Below are 19,206 nucleotides of genomic sequence, written 5' to 3'. Positions count from 1 at the left end.
TTGCTAGTGGGAGATTTAAATAATTCTGAAAGTGCTTTGTGAATTAATGCATTTCTGTGCTGAAGATTGGCAGTTTGATAGGAAATATTTGTATCATAGCAAAAAATAATTCCTAAATAAGTTAGATAACATAATGTTGGAAACAATGGAGTACAATGTAAATATTTCATCTAAAAACCCCACTCAACCACTTAAGGAATCTTTGCTTGCTTTTAAATAAAATTAATAGATCGACTGTTTATTTTATTTCTTTACGGTAGCAGGTCCTTGTAAGAAAAGTTTCCTTTTATAAAGGTGTTTAATTTTCCTTGCAGATAAATCATAGGGTTGTAGGTGAGGTCAAACTGCTTTCATTTTCAAGGTTGACCCCACTTAATTTCCTTGCAATTGAATCAATGCTTCCAGTCTCAACCATACATTCAACAAATTATTGACCTACGATCTTCTTGCTTGGGGACTTACATCTTGTCCTTCTATGGCCTATGTTTTCTTTGTAATCCTACCATTTGGCTATTATTTTACCTGAAATAACTATTACCCTACCACTCTGATTTCCTGGCTTCCACACAAGGTTCCCAGCACTTTGATGTGTCTTTCACATTTCACGTTGTCTTTTCATTTTTATGGACTCTCTCCTTAATCTCATATCTGCTTCCTAAGTCCTAGTTGACCTTGATCACCCTTATATCTCTAAACCTTGAGTGTATGACTATAAGCACCTCCACCCCCATGATGTTTGCTTATGCCTCTCTCTCTCCTGTAAGACTGTGACTTCTGGGAGGAAAGGAACCATGTATATCCCCACTATGTCCTTGGCACATAGTAGGGACTCCATAGACAGAGTTGAATAAATGTATGAATTCTTGAATTAACCTCCAAACCAGAAGTGCTCACTCGACTCGCCGTGCTTTGCACTTCCCCCTTGAATAATTTCATGCCTCTCTAGGCTTTAGCATTATTCTAGTGGTTCCCAAATTGTCACTGCTACAATTTCCTCATTAATTTAATTTCACATTTGGTCTATTGTAGATAAAATATTCCTTGTAGGATGAATGAGGCACAAAAGTACACCAAAATAACAAGTGAAAATGAAGATGTTAGTTTCTAGTTTTGCATGTTTAGGCCTGAATTTTCTTCTGAATTCCATACTCCTATTTCTAGTTTGTGAAATTATTCCTGTATCTAATTGGTTCTCACAAATAATCCTTATGCCTTTAGCAGATCTTCAAGGGGCCTGTTTGATGACCATCAAAGTACTCAAACACCATGGCCATGTTCTTCCTATGTTAGTCTTGTACTCAGCATCGTGTAGTGAATTTTCTGTCCTCTTCCTCCTCAAGTATAAACTCTGCATGATCTATGAAGCCCTCCAACCTGGCTGGAGAACAACCAATCCAAACTTATTTCCCTCTTTCCAACATGGTATGTGCACAGGCCCTCTGAAGATCCTGTGCTCGCTGCTACCCATAGGTCTGCTTTGATCCTCTCAGAGAACATGAGCTTTCTGACACTCTGCTCTTCCACTTTTCCCTGTACCTGAAAACTTAACTGCTTTTTCTTCTTCGTTTTTTACATTTTTTTGAGAGAGAGAGAGCGCGCGTAAGCAGGGGAGGGACAGAGAGAGAGGGAAACACAGAATCCAAAGCAGGCTCCGGGCTCTGAGCTGTCTGCACAGAGCCAAACTTGGTGCTAGAACCCATGAACCATGAGATCATGACCTGAGCCAAAGTCAGATGCTTAACTGACTGAGCCGCCCAGACGCCCAGAAAACTTACTGCTTCCAAGAGCCCATCTTTGGCTCTTACAGCTCACACTGTGATTTTCTTACTCTGAATTCCCACTTTTCATAGTTCCACATGCTTGGCATTTAATTGTTCTCTAGTTGCTTTATAGGCACTGAATACAAAATGTGACCTGTTAGTTTTGTTTCTGCAAAACTTCTGTAACTCATGGTAGAGATAAGGCCATAAACATCTTCTATACCTCTCTCAATTGCAATGAAGAACCTATTCCAGTAATAGATACATAATAATTACTTAAGAAATAACTTGGTGGTAATTGCATTATTTCTTCCAATTTTGTCTCTTCTCAAATACAATTACCACCACCTTTCCATTTCTGTATTTGAAAAAAGTGCTTCACTTTGTTCACCAATTTTTTTTAATGTTTATTTATTTTTGAGAGAGAGAGAGAGAGAGAAACAGAGCATGAGTCGGGGAGGGGCAGAGAGAGAGGAAGACACAGAATCCGAAGCAGGCTTTAGGCTCCCAGCTGTCAGCACAGAGCCAGATGTAGGGCTCAAACTCACGAACTGTGAGATCATGACCCGAGCCGAAGTTAGACACTTAACCAACTGAGCCACCCAGGCACCCCTTGTTCACCAAATTTACTAATAATGTTTTTGTGGGTTTTTTTTAATCCTTTTGGATCACCACGATACTAACTCTTCCTCTCACACTTCTCCCTGGTCTCTTAGAAAGCATTCCTTCCTAGAAATACTTTCTCTTCTTCAACTTCTTACAGTAATTTCCCTTTCTTGCCACCCCAGCCAATCATCCTGTCTGGGATTGGTTCCTTTGTACCCATTCATTTTTAGATTGCTTCCTCATGTCAAAGTCCAGTATAGTTCTGGGGCACCTGGGTGGCTCAGTCAGTTAAGCGTCCAACTTCAGCTCAGGTCATGATCTCACAGTTTGTGAGTTTGAGTCCCACACAGGGCTCTCAGCTGTCAACACAGAGCCTGCTTAGGATCCTCTGTCCCTTTCTCTGCCCTTCCCCTGTTCATGCTCTCTCTCTCTCTCTCTCTAAAAAATAAACATAAAAAAATCTTTTTAGTCCAGTATAGTTCTGTCACCTCCATGATTTGTTTAATTCTTTTAGGTCATCCTTGTGTTTGGCCTAGAACCAAAAAATAATCTTTTCCTTTTTGTTATCATATGATCTCCTTTAGATATGCAAAGCTAAAAATTTAGGGAAAGACCCAAATGTCATTAAACAGGTCTTAGAGCAGATCTTAGTTCAGACTTTTTTGGAGGCTTTGATTGGACAAAAATCAGATAACATATCTTGAAATTGTGTGGTTTCCTGCTGGAAGATTCTCAGATTGACTTTTAATTTCAGTGGAATTTACAGCATGTAATCTACAAAATATTTCACTGCCGGGAGTTGTCTAAGAATCCATGATACTGGCCTTATTCAGTTAAAAAGTCCTATGTCAATGGGGTGCCTGGGAACCCCAGTAGGTTGAACATCTGACTCTTGACTTTGATTCAGGTCTCAGAGTTTGTGAGATTGAGCCCTGTGTCAGGCTCTGCATTGACAGGGCAGAGCCTGCTTGGGATTCTCTCCCTCTCTCTCTCTCTGCCCCTCCCCTGTTGTGTGCCCTCTCTCCCTCTCTCTCTGTCTCTCAAAATAAATAAACTTTTTTTTTTTTTTTTTTAATTTTAAGTCCCATGTCAGCTAGAAGAGCTTCCCGCACACTGTGGTTCAATGGATGGTTCAAATATTGGTTCTGGATTACAGAACCTCTTCACTTTGGTTTACTTTGGTTTGGTGCTAGAAGATGCTGAAAACTTTTCATTTATTCTCTGAAGAACTCACAGAACCATAGATCATAGCTGGGGCTGTGGCTTCTGACATAGGCTTTGGAAATGAACATGTCTTGCTAAGGGTCTGAAACTGAACTTCAAGTTCTTTCTGCTTAAGTGTTTGCATAGCATAGCTAAGAGCCAGTGAAAAAAGTGACAAAGCATGGCACACTGGCAGCACCTCTGCAAAATGATGTCCCCATTCACTACAATGATTTCAATAGATTGACTGTGAAATAGCTCCATAGGTAGGGTAAGGAAGGAAACTATAGTATGGGTGTATTATTGTTTAGGTTAATCCTCATGAAATCGTTGTCAGTTATTGTTGTTTTTTTTCTTTACCCTACTGTTTGCCATGAGGAAAGGTTAAATAATTGGATATGTCCTGTTTCCTATTCCACTATAGTAAACTCTTTTGGCCAACCACAGATTCCCCAGCGGAGCAACAGTGCTCTTACCAGTAAAGAAGGGATGATGTGCTCTCCAAGCTCCCGCAAATCTCTGATTTCTCATATAAGAATATCTTAATTCTTATTTGAGTGATGATTTGTTTACTGATTATGTTGTCATGATTAGAACTGCTTGGTTAAATGGTAACTCTATTTTTAAATTTTCAAGGAACTGTTAGACTGGTTTTCAATATGGCCACACCATTTTAAGTTCTTACCAGCACTATATTAGGGTCCTGATATTTTCTTTCACATTCTTTCACATTCTTTCCATTCTTGCCATGGATGTGATAATTCTTTCACATTCTTGCCAACACTCATTTTTATCTGAAATTTTGATCATAGCCATCCTAATGGGTATTCAGTGATATCTCATTGTGGGTTTAATTTGTATTTACCTAATGGCTAATGATGTTAAGCAACTTTTCATGTACTTATTGGCCATTTATATACTTTCTTACAGAAATGTCTATTCAGTCCAGCTGTAAAATGAATGTCATGGGGTGTAATGTACAGCATGACAACCATAGTAAATAATATATTTCATGTCTGAAAGTTGCTAAGACAGTCAATCGTAAACGTTCTCTTCACAAGAAAAAATATCTGTAACTATGTATGGTGATGGATGTTACCTAGACTTATTGTGGTGATCATTTCACAATATGTGCAAATAGCGAATCATGTTGTACACCTGAAATGAATATAATGTATGTCAGCTAAATCTCAATTTTAAAAAATGTCTATTCAGAACCTTTGCCCATTTTTAATTGGGGTGTCTTTTTGTTGTTGGGTTATTTATACACTCTAGATTCAAATATCTTATCAGAAGGTTGGCACATATTTTTTCCCATTCCGTGAGTTGTCTTTTTACTTTCTCAGTAGGGCCCTGTGATGCACAAAATTTTTCAGTTTTAATAAAGTCCAATTTATCTATTTTTCTTCGGTTGTTGGTGCTATAAATATAATATCTAAGGAAGACACTGCCAAGTCCTTAGTCATGTAGACTTGCTTCTGTGTTTTCTTCTAAGAGTTTTGTAAGTTTTAAGTTTTAAGCTTATTTTGATCAATTTTGAGTTAATTTTTATATGTAGTGCGAGATAAATGTCCAAATTCATTCTTATATTTATGGATATCCAGTTGTCCCAGCATCATTTGTTGAAAAGACTATTCTTTCCACCATTTAATGACCTTGGTACCTTTTTGAAAATCAACTGATCGTAGACATACAGATTTATTTCTGGACTTTCCATTCTATTCCACAGATTTATACGTCTGTACTTATGTCAGTACCCCATTGTCTTGGCTACAGTTGCTTTGTAGTAAATTTTGAAATTGGAAAGTGAGGGACCACTATGTTCTTTTTCAAAATTATTTTAGTTATTTTGGGTCCCTTGAGTTCCCATCTGAATTTTAGGATGAGGTTGTCAGTTTCTACAAAGAAGCCAGCTGGGATTATGATGGAGATTGCATCGAATCTCTAGATCACTTTGAGGTATATTCCATCTTAACCATATTAAATCTTCTGATCAATGAATATGGGATGCTTTTCCATTTCTTAAGCCCTTCTTTAACTTCTTCCAACAGCACTTTATAGCTTTCAGAGTGTAAGTTTTGCAGTACTTTTATCGAATTTACTCCTAAATATTTTATTCTTTTTGATGCAAATGAAAATGGAATTTTCTTTGCTCCTTTTTCTGATTGTTTATTGGAAGTATATATAAATGGCAATTGATTTTTATATATTGGTCATGTATCTTGTATCATGCAACTTGGCTGAACTTGTTTATTAGTTTTAATAACTTTTTTTAATGTTTATTTATTTTTGAGAGAGAGAAAGAGCATGAGTGATGGGGGAGCAGAGAAAGGGAGACATAGAATCCAAAGCCGGCTCCAGGCTCCAAGCTGTCAGCACAGAGCCCAACACAGGGCTCAAACCCACGAACCATGAGATCATGACCTGAGCCGAAGTCAGACGCTTAACCAACTGAGCCACCCCAGCACCCCGGTTTTAGTAACCTTTTAATAGAATCCTTAGGATTTTCTATATATAGTCCCTTTCATTTGTAATCTTATTGTAAGGAAGTAGACTTGTCATGTCATACACCCCTTGAAGCATGTGACAGTCATTTGCTGTAAGGTTTTGATGTCAAGATCTCTTGGAGTTCTGAATCAAAAGAATGTCTTTGGAAATACAGTGACCATTTACCTTTCAGCTGTGAAAAGTTAAAAAAAAAAAAAAAAAAAAAACAAAACCAAACTAGGCTGATCTGCCTGTGTAGACCTGCAGCCATACTGTGCCTGTCAAATCAAATAGCACATTCAATCTCTTATATATTTTGAAGACTCAGACACCCAGAAATGTTTCAGAACCTCTTTCTCACTCTAATTAAAATCTTACTGCTCTGTCAGTAGGAAAGAATGAGATCCGACATCCTGAAAACCATAAAAATATGTTTAAATTTTAGTGAGGCTTCCTGTCTCAAATTGATATACATGAAATCTTGTATAATAATGCATTGACATATACGTAGATTCCTTGTCTCATGAATGTTATCTGATTTGGAGCATGTTAACGATCACAGCCAAAGGATGACAATTGTTTTAAATAATTAATTAAAAGTTAAAAAGTTCAAAGCTTTATCTCAAGCCACATCATGTTTCTCCTTCAGTCTAAAAACAAGTGAGAAATCTGAAAGGTGCTGATCGGGCTTTCCAGTCTCATTATCTCCAAATTAGAAATAATGCCTGCCTACCACTAGAAATGGAGTGAGGTGACGGTGGCAGCCTCGGAGGTTTGCTTGTCACTATTAACAGAAGGGTGGTCTCTGTGCAGGTGAAAGAGCGTATCTCAGGGGAATTGACGTGACTTTGAATGACCTTCAAATATCAGTCGTCAAGATTATTTAGCAGTGTGTTAGCTGTTCATCAAGCATATACAGCCAATGGATTTTGTGACCCAGAGAATAATGAGCATTAGTCTTCGATGCTTTGATCATGTCTATATAGACACAGGCAAAAAAGAGAGAGCAAGAATAAGAGAGTGAAAGAGGGCAAGAGAGAGACAGAGGAAGAAAAAGAAAAGAGAAACCTCCTTTGAAACTTAAAAATCCCAAACTTCAAAGCTAATAATTGTGCTGACTTACTCTCATCACCAGGAAACTTGCCGTAAGTGGTTTTATTAGATCAGTATTTAGAAGCTCATCCCATGTGGCTACTTCCAGCTCACACACTGTAGCTACTTTGCATACATTTATTACTTATTTTCACTTAAATAGCGAGGAAATATAGTCACATTGATAAATCTTAACCTTTCTTAAAGTGAAAGACAGAGAGTTCTGTTCTCAAATGAGTAAAGGGAATCATGATTCGTTTATAAGTACTTATTTTCAGACTGGACAGTTTACAATAAAAGGGTTATGAGCACAAATAAACAGGAAAAAAAAAACCATTTATCACACTACCCAGCAAACATACCCAGTGAGGAAACTGATGAGATCTCAGCTTTGACTCTCTGTTGGCTTAGTCCAGGAGAGAATTGAGTATGACCTGCCCCTGCCAATTCCTTTTTCCTCCTTGGTATTCATAAGGAATTGTCAGCAAGAGGGAACACTCTTATCGTAGCTTTGCTCTAGGTCCGGCTCTTTAATAATTTTTCTGAGTTACTCCTGGGTATAAACTCTAGCTTTTGAATGATGTGGGTCATTTTAAACGTTTGATTTGTTTTCTTCATCGCTTGCCTTTTAGTCTTTGTCATTCTTTAGTCTGCCAAGAAGCCGCTTGTCCATTTAGCAATCAGAAGTGTGGGAAAAGAACACGCATGGTCCAATTTCCAGGGAGTCTTGTAGCAGTTAGTTGTCAAATGAAAGTATTTTATTTTCTCAATATTTCTGGTGGTGTTAATTCCCACAGTTAAGGTGAATTTAATTTGTGGGATGTCACCAGATATTAAAGTCTCACAAGCAGTATCTTCCAGTTTCTTCTAGGACATCCCTAGAAAGTTAAAATAACAGGAATAATTTAAGTTAACATTTAAGTTGAGATTTTGGAAAAATACGCATTAAGATACTGCATATGTGTTTTTCAAATGGATGTGTAAATTATATTATGTGTGAAACCCTCTGTTCTGCATCGTTATATCTTATGTGTTACTAATGTGAGCATATATGTATACACCTTAATGAATTCTTACTTATACTAACTTAAATGAACTTGTCATTTTATGGTAAGTAATGTATTGTTTTGTGTATGTAAAACATCTTGTATATTTCTTTCTTGATGTTTTATTTGCTCTCTTTCAAGAAAAATTAAATATTCTCTCATAGGAGGATAACATTTAGAAACACCTTCCAAATCTGTGCTCTAGTTACAAATTTGATAGTAAGCATCTTCTAGGTGTAGCTACTTTGATGAGGCTACTTCTAGAAGTGAGACAGTTGACTCATCCTCAACTTATACAAGTATGTTTGCCTTCCAGAAAGGCAACTATCCAGTAAATCTAAAGTACATTAAATGGCTCAGTTATAAGTATTGAGGTGTAGAAATAGAACACAATCCTGTCCTATGTTCATAAGATAGGCATTTTCTCTCACAAAATTCTGCTGTGATTCAGAAGGAAATTTTACTACCTACATCAGAGGCAAAAAGGTGCCTTTAGGATACCTTCGGGGTGGAAACTTCTACAACCTGACCAATTAAGTCATGTTGCAGAGAGAGAAACTAAGTAAAAGCACTGAGTTGCTTTGCTTGATTTCCCATGTTTGCTTTCTCTTTGTCTTGTTACCTTGGTTCTGGATTTGCCTTTACCTCTGAACTTCAGACTTTATGTATTGGTGCATCCTCTTATGATCATTCATTTTTGGACCAAGGCTGGAGTTACATTATTCTTACTGGTCCAGGCTTTATATCTGTCTCATTTCATTCCACTGTGTTATAGTTTAGAGCACATCATTTGACCTATAAATAATTCCTGACTATGGCTTTAAAAACTGAAAGTAGACAGTGGAGACATTGAACATCTTAACATCTTGACTTGCTTTCTCAGTGTAAAAGTGGTCAATGTTTAGCTTAGAATCTGCAGTTCTTTTTTCCTATGGGCTATGCTTTCTTTCTGTGGGAAAGCTCTGTGCCTACAATTTATTATTGAGGAGAAAGCCTGCTGCTTTTATCAGCTCTTTCTTGGTTTACTTTTTTTCAAAAAGATATTTTTAAAATGTTTATTTATTTATTTTTAGAGAGAGACAGAAGAGCACAAGCAGGGAGAGGGGGCGAGAGAGAGGAGAGGGAGAATCCCAAGCAGACTCCTTGCTGTCTAGCACAGAGCCCAACACGGAGCTCGATCCCATGAACTGTGAGATTGTGACCTGAGCTGAAATCAAGAGTCAGAAGTTTAAACAACTAAGCCACCCAGGTGCCACCAAAAGATATTTTTTTAAGAAATGAATTTGTATGTTCAGCTTTTAAATACCATCTTAGACGCTTCATCAAGGCTCCCTGCTCTCCCCAGCCTCCTGTGCTCACTGGCAGTCTTTGATGCAACCCTGGGAGGCAATGAACCTCATGTGCCCTTTGCTTTGTACTCTAGTTTTTTGGCTCCTGCTTTGATGCTGTTTGGTTACCTGGTTTACTTTGCTTCTGTCTTAAATCAGGTTGACACATAGGCAACCAGAAACATAACACTAAGTTATACTTGCTGTGGATTTGCTGAGTTTGGAAAACAATGCTGTGAAACAGATCCATGGACTTAATTAGTATTCTCTGAGTAAAAGAAAGTTCTCCAATCAAATGGTTTAAACATCATGACTTCCTTGTGGGGACTATCAATAAATACTATAATACTAAATGCTCTGATAAGTCTTGCATAGAAAAAACCTGTCATATGAATTGTATTTGTTTTCTAAATGCAGTTGTCCTTGCAACCTCTTTTCTGTAGAACACCTGCTCACATCTCAGGGGTCACCAGTTTTCGACACAAGACATTTTGGGAAATTATGTTCATTGAACGTGAACCATAAGTTAACAGCCTTTCTGATCCACATCTTCAACAATAAACTTTTAGGGATGCCTGAGTGGCTGAGTCGGTTAAGCGGCCAACTTCAGCTCAGGTCATGATCACATGGTTTGTGGGTTTGAGCCCCACATCAGGCTCTGTGCTGACAGCTCAGAACCTGGAGCCTACTTTGGATTCTGTGTCTCTCCCTCTCTCTGCCCCCTCCCTGCTTGTACTTGCTCTCTCTGTGTCTCTCTCTCAAAAAATAAATAAACATTAAAAAAATAAGCTTTTAAAAGGTTACTCCTGATTTAAACAACAGGTTACCTACACTTATATTATGTTAGAAATGTCAAAGGATTGTCTAATTAAAACTAGGCATATAGGAGCGCGTGGGTGGCTCAGTCAGTTCAAGTGTCTGACCTCAGCTTAGGTCATGACCTCATGGTCCATGAGTTCGAGCCCCGTGTCGGGCTCTGTGCTGTCAGCTTGGAGCCTGGAGCCTGCTTCAGATTCTGTGTCTCCCTCTCTCTCTGCCCCTTCCCTACTCAAGCTCTGTCTCTTCTGTCTCTCTTAAATAAACAAACATTGAAAAAAACTAAAAAAAAAAAACCCAAACAGGCATGTAGTGAATACAACAATACTTGACTGGAGTTATAGGTGTGTTAGGAATCAAAGACACTTAGTATTATGAAGTAGTTCAATTACTACTCTGCGTTCCCTTTGACTCACCTATTCTTTTTTTCTGGCTTGGGTTTCTATATAAAACTATTGCTAGGACATTCTGGAATATTTTTAAAAAGTATAAGATGTCCTGGCCCTAATATTTTGAGGTTGATACATAGGAAGGGAAAAGTTTGAATAAGTTAATTTTTCTCATTTTTGGTATAGACTGTTCATTCTAACAGCTTCAAGATACAGTAAGATAATTCTGTAGTGTGGATACTTTACTATATTATTAGATTTTTGAAGTGGGCAAAATAATGTTCATGTTAAACATGAACATGTTAACATGTTAACATAACATAACATAAACATGTTAAATCGTGATTTAGGAGGTCTTAAATATTTACTTTTTAGAAATGAGTTAAAATAAATATTTTTCTTTTCTTTTGCTCATCTTGAAATAAAACAATTTGCCATATATATATATATTTATAAATGAATTATTTTGATTGTCACTTTAAACTAAACTCAATGCTAGTTAACTATTTTTTTTTCAACTGAGTTAAATGAAACCTCATGGTGATATCTTTTTCGACATTTTTTTTTTGCAGTGTTGGAAAAATTCCTACATATAAAGGAAAATAGATGACTTTAGGTATTATAGAATTTAATCAAATCAGTAAAATAATTATTTTATGAGTATTGGACAGATGGATGGAAATTGTATCCTGCAAATGAATTAAATAATTGATATTGTGATATAATGTCAGATTTAACAAGAGTTTCTATACGAAAAGTTCTATAAGGGTAGGTCTTTATTAATTTAATAATAATAAGGGAATTCTCTTTGTAACCTACCAGCATCTTCTGAAACCTTTCTTTCTTTTATTACCCCAGACATGTTTGCGGTTTAAAACAGGGAAACCAGTTACCCATGAAATCGTGCTGTTATTTTTTTTTCATTAGCCGTTTGGTCTGGCCATTTTTGGAGAAGTTGATTTCCCCCAACATATAGACTAACATTGCTGCTTGGAGTAGCAGAGTTTTACTCAATCAGTTACATTTCTTTGCCCTGCTCTGGTTGGCTGATCACTCTTATTACTTTAAAAGAACAGTAAATTTTGCCTCCAAGTCGAAGTACGTCAGGACGTAGGAAACTAAGGCAATAGAGTGATATTCCAGCTGTAATAACAAATGCAAGTGTTCTACCTTGGAGGAAAACGAATTGGCATGCAGCCCATGTTCACACTTGCATTCCTTTGAAGTGAATGAGGCCACTGGAGGACACAGACACGGTCTGTCTGCCTTTCCCTGTGTTGCTTTAAGCCAAATCCATAGGTGAGATGAATCAGCTGTTCTGGACAGCAGCTGTACCCAAAGGTCTGCTTCAGTGAGCTGTTTTTAATGTGCTGCTTGGGAAGGATGGAAGAAAAATAGCACCTTGTTTCTTAGCAAGAACTTGAAATTCGTTCACTTAACAAGCATCATTGATACATGCTACGTAACTGGTACTGTGACTCTTATGCTTTTACAGCTTGTTAGGGAGGAAGGTGGTGCAGGAATGGGGAGGAGGAACTTATGTTGCTGTAGTGTATTTTTGGATTTGAGATTACTGACCTTGCCAGCCTAGACAATTAAGGACAAAAACCTATTCTCACGTCTACCTTACTCTTTTCAGTCAGGTAAAAGTCATTTTCTCTCTCTTCTTCAAATAGCTCTTGTAGGGATTTGGCCTAGTTTCCTCAGCAGCAATTTTAGATTTAGAGTGACAAAAATTGATATGTGTGATTTGGCCATTTTTCCCGCGACTAATTTTTCTTGTTTTAGAACGCTATCGCACACTCAGAGAGAGTAATGGCTCTATTCATTTTTAACAAATGCTTGTTACGTCTGGATTTAGTCAGGTGAGGATCCGAATCATGAGAGCTCTAGAGTCCCCGTTGTCTAATATATCACAGAATCAGAAACAGGACCCGCGTCTGCTGCAGTGATGGACTATCGATATTTTAGCTTCTTCCTCTCTGCCACATTTTATATTCCTCCTGCCTGATGGATTAGCTTAGGTATTCTCTACTTCTGCCTCTGTCTTTGAGCCACTTGTACTCAACTGTGAAAAGCATCATTTGATTTGCACTGAATTTATTTCAGCCAATTGTTTTGTTAGCTGTCCAAGTACCAATTTAACAAACTCTCTGACGTTTCCGGAATATTTTATTGTGACATGTTAAATTATAATGAACATATTCTCTGCCAATTGGGCCTGGTGATGAACAAAGTAAATGTTCAGCCTTTCTTTGTTAATCAATAAACAAATGTAGGAGTTTCTCAACCCTAGTTAGCACCCCTGCTAGCATGTGTAGTTATCTTTGTGAGAACTGGAAAAAGGACAGACAGATTGCAAGAGGTATTCACCATGGACAGAGTAAGTAGAAAAGAAAAAGGTGCCCCTTCCTTCAGGGGACTTTGGTCACTTTGACCAGTTGAGTGGAAGCTGATGTTGGCCTCCATTCACTCTGAGCCCCGGCTGACATAACAATCACACAGCCCCAGCAGGCCTCACATATAACAGCATTCCATCTTGCTTCTGTCTCTTCCTACCTTCAAACCTTGTAGTTTTTATTGTTTTGTTGTTTAATTTGATAGGAGTGAATCCATTTTGATGGTAGAGATATGTGAGAAGGAGGGTCTGAGAACTACTGTTTGCTTTCAGGTTGACCAAAGTGAAATAACCTTGGTGACATTTCAATACAGTTTCCCTTTCCAGCATGCATTGTTAAGTACATTGCAGGCTTTTTCACTGAAGAGAAAACTCATTTTCCAGATAGTAATCCAAAGAATCCATTGGAAAGGTCTGTTCATTTTAAAGAATTTATCATAACTTATTATCAAATGATTGCTTCTGTATATCCGTAGGCCATAAAAGCAGTCATCTGATAATAAAGTTAATATATATGAACTTTTCTGGTATGTGTTATTTCTTATTATACATGAATAGTACCGAAATTGGGTAATTGTTATGTTTACTGCTTTAAAGTATCAGCAGCTGCCAGTTTACCATGAAAAAAGTATTATATCCTTCTACCTCGCCCCACCCACCCATAAACTGGAAAGGAATGAATCGTAAAACTTAGAGTTTTGTTTTGTTTTGTTTTTACTCTCTTCTTATTCCAGGTGACGTGTTCCATATCACTGCTCCCAATAAATTTACCTTTGAGGAGGCTGAAGAAGAGTGTGAAAACCAGGATGCCCGGCTGGCGACAGTGGGGGAACTCCAAGCGGCTTGGAGGAATGGCTTTGACCAGTGCGATTATGGGTGGCTGTCGGATGCCAGCGTTCGCCATCCTGTGACTGTGGCCAGGGCCCAGTGTGGAGGTGGTTTACTTGGGGTGAGAACCCTGTATCGTTTTGAGAACCAGACAGGCTTCCCTCCCCCTGATAGCAGATTTGATGCCTACTGCTTTAAACGTAAGTGTTTGCTACCTTTTTAAAAATTACAGATTTTTAAAACATACTTCGAAGACATGCATTGGTGTTCAACTGGTGGGAATGGATCCCATGTCTTGCCGTGTGTGCACAGAATGGAAACAGTTCAATGACTTCTGAAGGCAAATAAATGGAACAGCAGCAATATGGTTAAAACAGGAGGAAGTTTGACAAATGCTATTTTTGAAGTGATAAGGAAATGTCGAGTTAAGGTCTTAACAGTGCTTCCATTGCACCTAGAACCACAGAACACATTTCCGATTAGTTTTTTTTTTTTTTTTAACATCAATTGCAGTCCTTAAGTGTAATTAGAATGTTGGTGCTATAATGTTGAGGCCAACTATAGCTGAGTTGAATTCTTGAATTCTGCTTCTTTTGTCTTTGGTATGTCTTTCTTTGAAATGGCGGAGAATTCAAATTTCAGTAATTGCAGGTGAGTACTTGGAACCGAGATGGATAATCATAATGCTCAATTAATTCCTAACAAGGAACCATGCTGTAAATAAAAATCTCCATTTATCTTATTTTATTTCAGGTCATGGAAATACGTGCCTTCTCATCATTAATTCTGTAGTACATATTGAAGTGCAGTATATGTTGTTTGCAAGGTGTAACATAGTCTACTTTCAGTTTGGTTTGCTACTTAAAACTGATCTTAAGTAACATTTATCCATACATGATTTACTTATTTAAAATTATCAGATGTCCTTAAGTTATTTTAGCAGTCGTAGCCACACAGTATGCTTGTAGAATTTGCTTGGTCAAACAAGCAAGTAATCTAGAGTCTCGCTGTGACTTTTACTGGTCTGTATTGTGATAGCAAAACAAAAATTTCCTAGAATTTGGGGGAGTATATTCAAAGTAGAGCCATGTCATATTGAAATATAGTGAAAGGTTTTTACTAAGTTTCCAATATATCTTGTTTTAGCTATGTGTAACTGAAATGAGTAGAAAATACACTAGCTTATTATGTAATTGGTTTCTAAAGTGAAACACACAGGCATTCTTTGTCAACCAAAAAGTCATGCTAGGATGTCTGAGTATTCCACAGAATAGACATTAGTGCAATGGAAAGGCACTGACATGTTGCTGCCTCCCTGCTAAGGGGCCTTTGCCCACATCTCCTCCCATTGACTCAACCCTCTGAGTGTGAAAGCCATGTTTTGTGTTTTGGCACGGTACAAGCTGGCTATACAAAGCCATTGAAAATACTAACTTTTGTTCCTAGACTGAAACAATAGAAAAGGTCTTCCTTAGTTATTTTTGGGGGGGCGGGGGGAGGAATTAAAACAATAATAAGGAAAGCCTATCTCTAAAAGTAGAAAGATACACATTTTTTTTAAGCCACGATCTCCTAACAGTGACTTTCAAGTAGTTCAAGCTCTCAAATCAGTTTTACATTAAGTGACTATGATTAAGAACTAAAATCGGATTGCTGTTGGGATGTTTAATTAGGGAAGAAGTGGAATTATCCAACCTGACTATCTTGTTAGATTGCATTTTCTCATGTTTTATATAAAACTGGCAAGAGAAAACTTTTAAACAACCTTTTTTTTTTTCACCCCTAGGGTAAAACTTAAACCAAAGGCTGTCTGTAGCCACAAAGAATTCATCCTGATGTGTTTTAAATTATTTATTTAAATGAGGAATTCACATGAATGTATGAAATAAGATATTTCTATTCAAATACAATAATTACCTACTAAAAATCTACATAAAATCTGAGAAAAGTTTGAAAATTCAGGTCTAGTTTCCTTTTTTTTCCCCTCTAATTCATTTGAATTCATATAACTTGGAAATATATAACTTCCAAATATCATGATTCAAATTTTGGGGTTTTTTTTCCAAACCAAAGGGTAATCTCATCTAATACAAATCTGATCTAAGGGTTAGAGTCTTGTTTATTTCTTTCCTAAAACCTACTATATTCAAAATTGATTGGGCATATACAAAATTTAGAAAGCTTAGTCATAACATAAAAATCTTTCTTAGTCTTTCTTAAACTACATGCAGTGCCAACTGCTTCCCCAAATTGCTAAATCTTTTTTCAAGGATTCTTTTAATGTATATATTTTAAACAATGTAAAAAATACTCTCAAAATGACTTGACTGCTGTTCACTTTTCCCACACAGTTGAGGTGTGACTAAGTTTTTAGGGTAAAGTTTATAAGAGTTGTGACCTTAGCAACAGTTCCAAAAGTGATTCCAGAGATGTATAGCTGTTTGGTCAAGCAGGGGAATTTAGAAGTATAACCATATTTTTCTTGTTTGCTTTTTACCAAATGTAGATGGTGTTTTTAAGTCACTTCCTGGTGAATGAGCAATTCTAAAACCTCACTTATAATTCTATTTTCCTTTGAACATTTCTGAATAGAAATTTAACAATGGCTGATGACAAACATAATTAGAATCTGTTCATGTCAAGTTGATTTTAAAAAACCAGGAAATTAATACATTTGTGAAATAAAATTTTCCTGTGTTATTTCCCTGTGACAATTAAACTAAATTGTGCACTTTTGATTTTTTCCAAGGTTGGAGACTTAGGACTTTGAAAAATCACCCATACATCCCCAAATTTGAGTGAATCAAAGCCATTCAAGACTCATGATAATCTCTCATGTAATATCATTAATGATCTCCAAGCCAGGGAGATACAGCACGTTTCCCAGAAAAACCATTCTAATATCCCATTACTATCATTCTCAGATAATTTTTCTAATTATTTAAATTCATTGCATTAGACGTTGAGCCCTTTTTTCCTTTTTAACTTGGAGACCAAAATCTAAATAACAGCCATATCTATTATTGAACACAATTGTTCATTTGTCCCTAGGCATCTTCCTCAACTGAAACAATGTCCTTGTTTTGAAATGTTAATTTCTAAGTCCCTGGATCATCTATGTGATCTTGCTTTGAACCTTCATTATTTTTTATATCCCTCTGATTAAGCTAGGGAGCTAGAAATTATGGTTTAGAGAAGGTGAAATAAATTCTCACCACTTCATATGCTACATTTTCACCTATTTGTTCACTTTTAAAAGTACCCTACCCTTCTAACCTTTCGGGTGCTTCTTATTCTCTTCATGCCCTCGATCATAATCTGATCATAGGCACCCAACTAATCTTTCCCTAAATGGTATTTTAAATATGTTTTCTGTTTATTGAACTTCAATCTGTTAGCATTCAATCACTCACTCATAAAACTTTTTAAAAATAGTTTGAATTCTAATACCACTCTTCCAACCTTTACGCTTTATTTAACAATGAACTCAGAATCAACTTATTGAATATCCACTCTATTTGTGAATTCTCATGTTTACAGTTATTCACGTATAAGACATTTTCATATAGAAGAACTAATTTGAAATTAATAATTTTCATATAATGTATGCATCCTGGGTGTGTGTTAAATTGACTATCGTGCTGCTAATAGGGACTTTATGTTTTATTGGGAAAATCTGCCTCGTGTCTTATAACAGAAGCACAAAGAAGATAGTCCATAGGACATAAAATATATAAGTACAGTGATCCAAAACATCTGTATGGCAGACAGCTGCAAAGGTTGGAAGGGAGCTTTGTGGGAAAAGAAGTATGCTGATTTCTGTTGGCTTTCTCATTAATGAAGTTGAAAGGACACTGGTAGTTTTCCAGTTCAGAGATCTCTCCATGTGAATTCTTCTGGGAGGACACTTTTGGAATAATTTGGAGTTGCATTTTCACCTTTATGATAGTCATCATTAATATAGCAGCCTTTATTCTTAAGATACCTCTTTGTAGATATTTGTGGTTTTTGAAATTATTTCCTCTTCTTGAAATGGTTGAAGCAAATGGCACAGATAATCAGATATTCTGAGTTAGGATGGAAATCAGCTGTTAAACTGACGAAAAAGCCACCCAACCCCAAAGGAAGTCTGAGGTTTTCCATTCCAAATAGTAGAATTAATTAAATTATAAGCAGACTTTTAAACAGAGCTCTAAAATTATTGAAATCCCTTGTTTGTGAAAACAAAGTCACAGAAATCCTGGCTTTGTAAGGGAGATTCTCTGAGATGTAGTGCTGTTGCTTTCCCATGCTCCAGGGCTAGAGGAAGGCAACACCAAATGGTACAGTAATAATCGACAGTGATGTACAGTTTCATCTTTAAAATATGAGTCCTTCATTTTTAGAACACTATAGAAGCATTTTCATAGCATCATAGAAAGTTGCTAGCACGGAACTTGGATTGAGACATAGGACAACCTGATCCACAGGACTTCTGTTTGACCCTAATGCCATATCATCGCCTTTTAAGTTAATTTCATCAGCCACGAAAATACTCTGAGAAAAGCAAAATCAGCTCTCTTGCTGTCATTAACAATAATGCGATTAATTTTTCTCTAATAAGCAGTGTCATAAGTGTTTATGTTATGTTTCCATGGGAACTTTTTCTGCATGTATATTTTACTGTTTCCCAAAAGAAAGCTGTTATAAGACAAACATGATATTTGGCAGTAAAATGAGGTAACAGTTATGGAATTTCAGAGGATAGAGAATTGAATTAGAAGAAAAAGAGTCAACCACACTTTGGCTCCTTTAGTTGTTCATGTCAATCAAAACAGACCAAAGCCTCTTCCAGGAAATGAATATAGAAAAGGCTTTTCTTTACAGAGAGAGAGAGAGAGAGAGAGAGAGAGAGAGAGAAAGAGAGAGAGAGAGAGAGATTATTTAGTATGTTTTTGTTTAGTTTTGTTCCAACACAAAAGGGTAAATAGTGACAGACTTCGAGGAATATTTAAATGTTACCATACTGTAAATGACCAGCAAGTTTTCATTATAAAATTGGTGGATGTGAGCTTTAGAATGGTCTGCAGAATGACCACAGCTAATAACAGCTCATAGCAAACAAAAATAAAGAACATGTTATAACTCAAGTCTGATTTACAACAAAGTCACATCATTCTATCTTCAAATTTTCTAATAGACTTTAGTTTTTAGAGTACTTTTAGCTTTTAGTTTTTAGGTTCACAGTGAAAGTCAGTGGAAAGTGCAGAGGTT

At 36.7% G+C, this 19,206-nt stretch overlaps 1 protein-coding gene across 5 annotated transcripts in view; it reads left to right on the top strand.

Annotated features, from left to right (window-relative positions):
- VCAN (versican) overlaps positions 1–19,206 on the top strand; it is a 120,114-nt gene that overhangs the window by 25,196 nt on the left and 75,712 nt on the right. For all 5 annotated transcript variants that reach the window (XR_013556167.2, XM_060637747.3, XM_060637744.3 and 2 more), the window contains exon 6: positions 13,860–14,153. Coding sequence is in view for 4 of the 5 variants with exons in the window: in XM_060637747.3 (XP_060493730.1) it covers positions 13,860–14,153 (294 nt within the window). In the remaining variant the exon portion in view is untranslated. The remainder of the gene's footprint in view (positions 1–13,859; positions 14,154–19,206) is intronic.

Source organism: Panthera onca, chromosome A1 (genome assembly GCF_046562875.1).
Source record: "Panthera onca isolate mPanOnc1 chromosome A1, mPanOnc1 haplotype 2, whole genome shotgun sequence".
Lineage (NCBI taxonomy): Eukaryota > Metazoa > Chordata > Mammalia > Carnivora > Felidae > Panthera > Panthera onca.
The sequence above is the reverse complement of the archived record's forward strand: the minus strand, read 5'-3'. Positions and strand labels throughout refer to the sequence as shown.